A 10585-nucleotide genomic window follows, 5' to 3' on the forward strand; every position below is an offset into this window, starting at 1 on the left:
GTGCCCGGTATCGTCCCCACGTGTCCTCAGGGTTAGAGGTAGCGGAGCAGGGGAAGGGAAGGGGGGCGTCTGACCTGGGGAAGGTGACCAGGAAGGAGGCAGTCCCACCTGTCTTAGGCTTTCCACCGCCATCTCCTGGCCGGGCTCCTTGCTGCATCAGTGAACCGCTCGCAGCCCCGCAGCCTCTCCCCAAGGCTGGGGCTCCCCAGGACTGGGCCCTGCAAAGACCCGGGACTGGGGAAGGCTCCCGTCTACCCCAGCCTTGGCCAAGCTGTGGGGGGAACCCAGAGCCAGAACAACGCCGCCACCCAGGAACTGGACGAGGGTCGGCACTGCCTGATTGCTTCCTGTTTATTGTGGGACGGCCTCCATGGTGAGGGAGTGGTGTAAGGAAAAGACCCATTCTACCTATTTTCCAGCTTAGAAAGACTGAGGTCCCCAGAGCTGCCTCTCCGTGCCTGCTGCCCAGGGGGCTTCTCCTAGGAGCCGGGCAGAGGGAGCCTCAGGCCCTTCTTTAGCTGGAGTGCCTCGTCCACCTCCTCAGAACACTGCAGCCTGTGCCACTGGGCTGTGGGCCGCCGGGCGTGGGCCAGCATGTCCGACCAGTGATGCAGCTGGTGGCCGGTGGCTCGGCAGCCCAGGAGGAGCTTCCCCAAGGGCTTCCCCCTCGACACGCGGCCGTGGCCCCAGACGGACACCAGCAGGTCCACATTCTAGGCGGGAAGTGGAGGGAGCAAACAAGACACAGGATTAGTCCTTCCCTTGGGAGCCCCGGGGCCCCCACGCCTCCACACCACCTCTGCCTGGAAGCCCACCTGGATCTGGCTGAAAGGCACGGGAAAGGTGAAGGCTTCGTTGAAGTAGGGGCTGGATGTATTTCTCTTCACACTCGTCTTCCTCTTCTTCCACTTTTTCCGGTTCAGGAGGAGCTGAACCTTCACATAGGAGCCTGGGGAGGAGGAGAAGGTGCTGATCTCTGCTCTGTAGCCCCCTTCCTTGGGGCCCTCCTCCCCAAACCCAGCCGGGGTCCCCCACCTGCCAGCCCCTGCCGCAGGTCTCGAGCCTCCAGCACCACCACCGTCAGCCTCCCTGTGCTGGGGACATAGCGGAGAGAGACGCACAGCTCCCCCATCTGCTCCTGCTGCGAGTGGGACAGAAAGCAGAGTCAACACGGCTGCACGCCCAGGCTTCTCGTGGCCCTCCTGCCCTCCTGGATGTGATGGAGGCTCTGGGAACCTCTATTTTCCCATTCTGTGAAATGGGCGGAAGCAGGCGGTAGTTTTTGTCTCCTCCCTGTGATGCCCTACGAAGCGCTCACTGACCCTCCTGCCTCTCTGCTGCCACCCTACGCCATTCCTCTTTTCCAAGGCCAAACCCCCAGAAAAAGATATCTACACCACTGCCTGTCTCCACTACCAAGATGACAGGGCCTCCAATCCTGCGGCCTTTTCCGACCCTGGTGACCCTGCCGTGGGTGCCTCTCCTCTCTGGGCCTTGAGGAATCATCCTCCTCTGCTCTCCCCGTCCCTGTCTGACCTCTCCTTTTCCAGCAGCTCCCCCGTTGTGGACGACCTTGAGGGAGCTGCTCCCCCCACCTATACTCGAGCACTATGGGTCTGCTCATGGCCCCCCAAATGCAGAATTCATCTCCCTCCTGGGACGCCCCTCTTGTCTCCCAGACCTTTCCCTTCCAGGCTGCTCTCGGTCACCACTGCCTCCCTGAAGGCCTCTCCAAGGGCTCTGTGAGGACCTAACTGTGTGGTCTGGGCCTCTGAATCCCCCATGCCCAGGCCGGGCCGAGCCTCACACAGTATGTGCCTAGCAGATGGCTGCTGGTTTTCGTTTCTGGCTTTTCCCAAGGACAGGGCATTGGAACCAGGGGTCCCTGGAGCAGGCCCTCAGCTCCACCTGTACCTGCCAAGCTCCGAGACCTTGGAGAGGTAACTTCCCAGCTTTGGGAGCAGCCAGGGACTGAATGAGAAGACCACCAGTGCCCTGCCCCTGCTCCCCAGCTCTGACACTCTGTGAAGTGTGTCAGCCTCCCTTAGGAGGGGCAGGGGGCCATTGGAACAGGGGCTGATGCCTTACCTGGGCCCGGCCTGGTGGCCCCAGCTCATACCACTGCTCCAGGACGTGGTGAAGGTCACTTGTGTCCAGGGGAAGTAGAAGCTCCCCCACAGGGGCGTGGGGGGAGAAGCGGTGAAAGTCCAGGACCTGGATCACCAGTATGGCCTCTGGCAGCTCTGCTTGGGACACCTGGGGGGGGGGGAAGGAGAGCCTTGGCACTAGCCTCCCTGGCTCTGGTATCCCCCAGCCCAGCCTGGTCCAGGCTCCCCTCTCTGAAGCCCCACCTGGAAGGCGCAGCTCTCATTGAAAACTGGGCTCAGCGTCTGCCGGTGCACTTTGGTCTCGTGAATCTTCTGGGGGTCTGAGGTCAGGTAGATCCTGGCGTAGGGGTCAGACACGCCAGAGGCTTTTGGGGCCTTCAGATCTGCTGCCTGCTTCAGGCCCACCTTCAGCTGGGGGGATGCGGAGGGCCCTCAGGGGAAGGGCAGCCTCCCACCTCTGCCCAGACCCTTCTATGCTCTTCCTCCAGGTCTCCCCTCCCCACTCCGTCCTCCCCCAGCCCAGCCTTGATAGGCATCGGAGCAAGGTCACTGGCCTTCTCTGGGCCATAGCTCACCCCTTTCTTCAATGAGAATAATCATCTTGGATTCCCCCTGAGATGCTTGAGGAAGGGCCAGCCTCGCCTACCTCCTGACTCTGGAAGTTGTACTCCAGGGACACCTGCAGCCGGCCCCTCTTCGGGTCCTCCAGCCCCAGCTCCATGTCATCTACATCGGGCTGCACCTGTGTGGACAGAAGCCACGAGGACAGCCCCCACACCTGCCCTTCCCCCATCGATCCTCCAAGGAGAGGCCAAGGAGAGAGTGTGGGATGGGCTAGGAGGGTGCTGTCTAGGGCAGAGAGGCTGCTCTGGGGCCTCTGCTGGGGGGTGGGGTGGGGCAATGCTTCTCCCCTTGCTCCAGAGCCTTGACCCCATCTAAGGGCCAGGCTGAGAGGTCTTCTCCCCCTGCCCGCATAACAAGCAGCATCTCTAGAGCCCATGTGGGTACAGTGCACGTCACCAAGGGAGGGAGGTGCTGTGATCATCCCCTTTACAGAGGAGAAAACAGGCTGAGAGGGCAGGTGACTTGTCCAGGGTCCCCTAGCCAGTGTCTGAGGCAGGATTAGGACTCAGGTCTTCCTGACTGCTGTCCACTCCTCTAGACATCAGCCTCCTCCCAACATCTTCAAGACGTGAGGGAAGAACACGTTCCCCAAGTGACTGGGAGCCATGTGGGAGACACCGTGCAGGTTGGGCATCTTCACTGTCTTTGCCACGGTCACACAAGTCCCAGTCCCCTTGTTCTGGTTCTGGGCTGGGTTCTACAGGGCAGCCTTTGGGTACTGAGATGGTGTGAGTCTGGCACTCAAGGCTCCTAGCCCGACATCCCCGCCCCTCCCAGCGCAGCCTGTCCCTTCACTATCCTCCAGACTCCCATGTCCCTCCGTCCTTCCCACCAGAATCACAGGATGGGAAAGCTGAGAGGGGCCCCAGGCTAGCCACAGCTGTCATGAGCCTGTGGGGCCACCCACCACCTCCTGAGGCAGCCCCTTCCACACCAGGAGAGCTCTGTGAGCCCTTTGCTTCTTCCTTCAATCATCCTGGTTTAGCCCAAGGTGGCCCAGCAGAACCTGGAGACAGCCACAGGATCTCCCCAAGTCTTCCCTCATGAGGCAGGGGCTCGAGGCCCTTCCCACTCAGGGCCCCCTTCAGACACTCCAGCTTGTGAGTCTCCTCCTATCCTTCCTTGCCCCCCTCTCTTCCTATCTACATTTATTCGCTATCCAGAGCCAAGCCATCCTTCAAGGCACTGTGGAAGCCAGTGCAGATCTGAGTCCTGTCTTCGGCACCAGGGTGACCCTGACTCTGTTTAGTCACAGACTGCACTCTCTGGCCCTCAGTTTCCTCCTCTGTAAAATGGGGGCAATGATCTCCTTTTTTGACCATCCCAGCTCACTAGAGATCCCCTGAGCCAACTGTCCTCAGCCCATCTTGTGGACTGTCTTGCCCTTCCCCGTCCTCCCTCCCCAATGCCGGGCTGGTTGGTCTCTCTGTGGGCACTCACCAGGTGGGCACTGGTGGAGTTTGAGGCCCTGCCCAGGCCCACGGTCTCATTCTTTACCCCTTTCTTCCTTCTCCTCTGGCGGCAGCGGCAGCAGACAATGCAGAGCAGACAGGAGGCCAGCAGCAGGGCAGCTCCCACAAGGATGGTGATGAGTAGCCACGGAGGTACTGCAGGGCGGGTGGCAGAGAGCTGGGGGGAGTGGCTGGCTCTGGGCTCCCGGCCCCCATGGCCAGCTCCACCCACACTCAGGACCACCAGGGGACCCACCTCGCCCAGGCCACTCATCTTAGAGATAGGGAAACTGAGGTTCAGAAAGTGGCAGAGACTTGGGCAAGGTTGCCCTGCTCCTAAGTAGCTTCCAGGGTAACTTTCTAAAGGGTCCTGCCCCACTCTTGCCCAGCACCAGCCCAAGGACTCACAGGGAATCTTGTCCCAGACATCCTGGATGAATCCTGGTGTGCCTTGGGTTTGCACAGGGGATGGGGCAGAGGAGAGGCCTTGACTTGTCTGATCTACCGTAGTCATGTTCCTTGGGACCCTGGAGGAAACATTGCCCCATCAGCCTGGGGAGTAGTCACGGGCGCTTCCCTGGCCCACCCACCACATGGCCAGTGTTCCCTGGGGACTGGTCAGCGGGGGCTGGCTACCCCACGGAGTCCTTGGAGCAGAGATGGGCAGTCCTGATGAATTAAGAACTCTAGGGGCTGCAGGGACTAGATTCAGAAATCAATTAACACAGCTGTTCCTACTGGCCAGGCCCTTGGTCACCGTACCTGCCAGGACAGAGAGGGGGTGGAGATGGAGGACACCGTAGGGTACAGTTACTCCTCCCCTCTTAAATACACCTGAACATGTAGGAAATACCCAGAAAGGCTTCCTAGGGACTTGAGGCATGAAGGAAAAAGGCAGAGAGAAGGAACAGACTCCCTAAACAGGACAGGGCACTTCCCACCGCCACGCCTTTGCACAGGCTGTGCGTGGTACCCCTCCCTCCCCCACTGGAATTCTCTCTTTCCTTCCCCTCTAACTTGGGGGACCCCTAGGTCCCTTCAAGCCTCAGCTCAGGTAGCACTGCCTGTACACATGCAGCCTTTCCTGATCTCCCCGTCATTTGTCCCCTTCTCCACGTGGCTTCCAATGGCTGATGTCTTCAGCAAGTCACACATTCCTCGGGTCATTGACTAGAGGATAAGCTTTCTGAGGGCAGCCACTAGCCTGTGTTTTCTGTCCTCCAAACACAGCTGCTATATTCCCTGCTCTGAACTTCATTCCCACCAGACTCATGGACCTGGAGACTTGGAAGGGACCGCAGCATCCCCAGTGCCTAGGACAGTGCTTGGCACATGATAGATCCCTTGTTGGGGGGAAGAGGCTAAGTGACCAAACAGGGAAGTTGGGTTGTAGGGGGAAAGGAAAGGGATCTGACGAGTAAGACCAGAGGGGCCGGCTTCCCAGCTCCTGTCCCTTTGGGACGGTCCCCCAGCTCGTGCTCCTGAGCAAGGGCAGTCCTGGGCTCAGACCCTTCCCCGCAGTCAGGCGGTGACCCCCTGAAGCCAAGAGTTTTGGCCAAGGGGCAGCAGAAAGTGGGGAGGGGGGACAGCAGGGGGAGGGGGACAGCAGGGGGCGGGGGGAGGGCAGCAGGAAGGGGGGGAGGGGCAGCCAGCGTGGCAGGAGTCGGCTGTCCTGGAGCTGGAAGGACCTTGGGGGGCGTTCCTCACAGCTGAGTCAGGCGCCGCACCCTGCCCAGTCTGCTTAGCCCAGGGCACGTGTGTGGGGGCATGGGAAGCAGATGCCACCAAGCCCGCCAGGCAGGAGAAAGCCCCCCTGGCCAGGCTGAGCAGGACACGAGGAGAGAAGGTCCCTAGGGCTGGAAGCCAGGAGGCCTGGGCCATTGGAGCACCACGCTCCCTGCGCCCACCTCCCTGGACCTCCCTGAAGGGAGCCAGACTGGGCCATGGTCTCCTCGGTTATCAGCATCCCATCACTAAGTGTTTGCTGGGTGGGAGGCTCCTGGCTGATGAGGGCAGCCCTGGCCCACCCAGCCAGCATTCCTGCTCACCTCTGCTGGACTAGGGGACACCTGGCCAGGGTCCGTGGAGGCCTGGAAGGGTGTGGGCAGCCAGAACCTGAGCCCCAGCCCCCCTGGCCAGCGGGGCCTGGCCTTCCTAGCATTCATCAAGACCTAGAGTTTGGAGTGATTTTCAAAGCCATGGGAAACTCTTCCACTCCTCACTCCCCATCCCTACACCCTGGCTTCTTATCGACATTCACACAGAACTCCTGGGAGCTAACCCTGGCTCAATCCTGCCTCCACACCTATGCCCTCACCTAGCACCAGGATGTCCCCCTCTGCTCCAGCCCTGCCGCCCCTGGCCATATGCAATCCTCTCTGTTCTATGAATCTTAGCTCCGGGCCTCCTCCCCACCTCTAGACAGGGAGCCCCCGTGTCCAAGGCATCTCCTCCTTCTCCCATCTCTGTAGATCTGTACTTCTGAGTAGAACCCAGGGTCAAGTTCGCTTGACAGGCTCAGCCCGGTTCATTCTCTCTCCTACCTGGTCAGTCCAGAGTCCTTGGTGCAGCTGAAGAAGGCCTTGAAGGGCACCTCCCAAGGGGCTCAGGAGCAGGAAGAAGGGGGTGGGAGGGAAGGGCCCAGGGCCCAAGGGTGCTGCTTACCTGTGGCCCCTTGGGCAGTGGGAGGCAGGCTCAGGAGGGAGTCACTGGTCCCTTCCTCTCCTGGGCTGACCTGCAGGGCCGCATGGCTGGGGGCTCACACCCACACTGCCCTTTTTCCGGCTTCCTGCTGGACTGGAAATTCTTCTCTGCAGTCGAGGTGGGGGGATGGGGAAGGACTTGGAGGAGCCCCACCTCAAGGCCCCGGAAGTCCTGAACCCCTGGGAGCTGGGGAATGCCTTGGCCTGGGAGCAGGCCCTGCCAGGGACCCATGGGGGAGGGTTCTGGGGTCCCTTCCCAGGCCCAGAGAACAGAGGTGGGAAGGACAGAGGACATTTCTGAACATCTTTGCTTCAAGTTTCTAGCAATGGACCCCGAAGCCTGGGCACAACGTGGGGAGCAGTTAGGTTCCTTTTTTTTCCACCTATAAAAAATATGGTGTTACTCTCTTAGAGACCCATTAACTTTTCCTTTTATTTTTTTACACTTAGCAGTATTTTATTTTTTCCAATTACATGTAAAGATAGTGTTCAACATTCATTTTTATAAGATTTTGAGCTCCAAATTTTTTTCTCCCTCCCTCCCCTCCCCAAGACGTTGTGCTATCTGATATAGGCTGTACGTGTACAATCATATTAGACATATTTCCACATCAGTCATGTTGTGAAAGAAGAATCAGAACAAAAGGGGAAAATCACGAGAAAGAAAAAAAAATCAAAAAGTGAAAATAGTCTGCTTTGATCTGCATTCAGACTTCATAGTTCTTTCTTTGGATGTGGACAGCATTTTCCATCGTGAGGCCTCTGGAGATGTCTTAGATCCTTGCATTTCTGAGAAGGGCTAAGTCTAACAAAGTTAGTCATCGCACAATGCGGTTGTTACTGTGTACAACATTCTCCTGGTTCTGCTCGCTTCACTCAGCATCAGACCATACAAGTCTTTCCAGGTTTTTCTGAAGTTCACCTGCTCATTTCTTTCTTTCTTTCTTTCTTTCTTTCTTTCTTTCTTTCTTTCTTTCTTTCTTTCTTTCTTTCTTTCTTTCTTTCTTTCTTTCTTTCTTTCTTTCTTTCTTTCTTCTTTCTTTCTTTCTTTCTTTCTTCTTTCTTTCTTTCTTTCTAGCAATTGTGGTTAAGTGGCTTGCCCAGGGGCAAACAGCTAGTAAGTGTCAAGTATCTGATCTGAGGTCGAATTTGAACTCAGGTCCTCCTGACTTCAGGGCTGGTGCTGTATCCACTGTGCCACCTCGCTTCCCCCTCATCACTTCTTATAGCACAATAGTGTTCCATTACATTCATCTACCACAACTTCTTCAGCCATTTCCCAATGGATGGGCATCCCCTCAATTTCCAATTCTTTGCCACCACAGAAAGAGCTGCTATGAATATTTTTGTACATGAGGGTCCTTTTCCCATTCTTATGATCTCCTTGGGATATAGTCCTAGAAGTGCTATTGCTGGGTCAAAGGGTATGCACATTTTTATAGCATAGCTCCAAATTGCTCTCCAGAATGGTTGGATCAGTTTGCAACTCAACCAACAATGAATTAGTGTTCCAATTTTCCCACATCTTCTCCAGAATTCATGATTTTTCCGTTTTGTCATGTTGGCCAATCTGATAGGTGTGAGGTGGTACTCACAGCTGTTTTGCTTTGCATTTCTCTAATCAGTAATGATTTAGAGCATTTTTTCATACACTTATAGATAGCTTTAATTTCTCCATCTGAAAACTGCCTGTTCATGTCCTTTGACCATTTATCAGTTGGGGAATAAATTGTATTCTTACAAATTCGACTCAGTTTTCTGTATTTTAGAAATGAGGCCCTTATCAGAGACACTGGCTGTAAAAATTCTTTCCCAGCTTTCCGCTTCCTTTCTAATCTTGCTTGCATTGGCTTTGTTTGTGCAAAAACTTTTCAATTTAATGTCATCACAGTCATCCATTTTGCATTTCGTAATGTCCTCTACCTCTTGTTTGGACATAGATTCTTCTCTTCTCCTTAGATCTGATGGGTAAACCATTTCTTGCTCTCCCAGTTTGCTTATAGTTTCATCCTTTATATCCATATCATGAACCCATTTTGACCTTCTCTTGGTACATGGTGTGAGATGTTGATCTATGCCTGGTTTCTGCCATACTCTTTTTCAGTCTTTCCAGCAGTTTTTGTCCAAAAGTGAGTCCTTACCCCAGAAGTTGGGGCTTTGGGTTTATCAAATGGTGGATTACTGCAGTCATTGACTACTGTGTCTTGGGTAAGTTGGGTTCCTCTTGTTCCTGTAGGAAGGTGGGACTGTGGCTGGGCAGAGGGACCCACCCTCTTCAGTCTCCCAGTGGGCATCATAGACTCCTCAGACAGAAGGAACTGTCCTTTTAGGGCGACCTGCAAGCAAGCTTGGCTCAGGCCATGGTCCTGCCTTCCTCAGAATCACAAAGTCTCTGAGGTGAAAGGCATGGCCAAGGCTGTCTGGCCAGCCCAGACCTGAACCAAGACATTCTTGGCAAGTCAGAGCCTGAACACTCCTCCAAGGCCCCCATGGACAGGGAGCTCACTACCTGCCCAGACCTCCCTGCCCTCCCCACCAGGCCCTCCCGCATCGGATCGGCTTTCATTGTTAGGAAATGTTTCCTGACATCAAGCTAAATTTTCCTCATCCTTCCCAACGGGCCTAAGCAGAGCAGAGACTCTGGCAAGGAGACTGCCCCAGGCCCATCCGTGATGCCCAGAATGAGGCCAGTGTCTCCCAGCCCTGGGAGGCAGGAGGCTTTCCTGCCTGGCCTCAGTGGGTAATCCAAACTGAGCTGATTCTTCTCCTTCCTCCAGATTTCTGGCCTGGGTCATCATCCTTGCCACTCTCTGCTTCCAGCCTGGACCCTGGGCTGCCCCCTTCCCTTCACTGCCCTGCAGCCGCATCCTCCAGAACTGCTGCCCCATGGGGACTCCTGATCCCAGGGAGAGCACCTCTGTCCAAGGGGGTCCTAGGTTTTTGGGCTACAGGTGACATTGACAATCCGATTTTCTGTTGGGAGGCAGGGAATGCACATGCTCAGGTGTGTGTATCCACATGCATGTACACATATGGCAGCATGTGTGTGTGTGCATATAATCTCTTTGGGGAGTCCTCCATGTTTGTGTGATTTGGGTAGGGGATCAGTCACCAAAGGGAGCCCCCTCCACTGGGCTCTGGCTGCTAGGCCTGTGGAGTGACCTCCAAGTGACACTGGGTGTGGAGGGAGGAGATACGTGATTGCGTGGCCAGACATGGCCCTGTGAGACGTGTGACCATAGCAGAAGGAGATGCACAGCTGGGTCGGTGTGACGCTCCGTGGCAGACATATGCTTGTCTGGGGAGGCACAGTCTGAGGCTTGAGGGAGGAAAGAGAAAGCCAGTCAGGCTTGGGAGCCAAGGCCCTGCCCCCGGGGTCCCGAGAGGGTGGAGAGGCGCTGGCTGGACCTGGCAGGGTCTTCTGAGCTGGGGGGCTGGTCCATCCAAGGCTCTCTGTGTGTGGGCCAAGTGGGGGCTGGATGGGAACCCTTGGGCCAAAGGACAAGGAAGCAGTCTTCTAGGGAGACACTGGGGTGGACTGTAACCCCCCAGCTGCTCCCCAGTCCCCACCTCGCCATCTATCCTGGGACTGACCAGACCCTTGTCTGTCCATCTGTCAGTCATTGGCACAATCTGAACCCCCATCTGTCTCTCTGTTCCAGTCATCTGCGTCCTTGGGACAGCCAGTGCCCTTGTCTGC

At 56.4% G+C, this 10585-nt stretch overlaps 1 protein-coding gene across 1 annotated transcript; it reads right to left on the reverse strand.

Moving 5' to 3' along the window:
- Positions 1-340: 340 nt before the first annotated feature.
- SYT8 (synaptotagmin 8) lies at positions 341-7397 on the reverse strand. Its single transcript, XM_020970800.2, has 9 exons — positions 6848-7397; positions 4592-4710; positions 4173-4339; positions 2755-2850; positions 2352-2519; positions 2089-2256; positions 1036-1141; positions 816-949; positions 341-713 (listed from the first exon to the last, which is right to left on the reverse strand). Exons 2-9 carry the CDS (start codon positions 4695-4697, stop codon positions 480-482), a joined length of 1179 nt encoding a protein of 392 aa, XP_020826459.1. The 5' UTR covers positions 4698-4710; positions 6848-7397; the 3' UTR covers positions 341-479.
- Positions 7398-10585: the final 3188 nt, after the last annotated feature.

Source organism: Phascolarctos cinereus, unplaced genomic scaffold, assembly GCF_003287225.1.
Source record: "Phascolarctos cinereus isolate Bilbo 61053 unplaced genomic scaffold, phaCin_HiC Scaffold_9;HRSCAF=440, whole genome shotgun sequence".
Lineage (NCBI taxonomy): Eukaryota > Metazoa > Chordata > Mammalia > Diprotodontia > Phascolarctidae > Phascolarctos > Phascolarctos cinereus.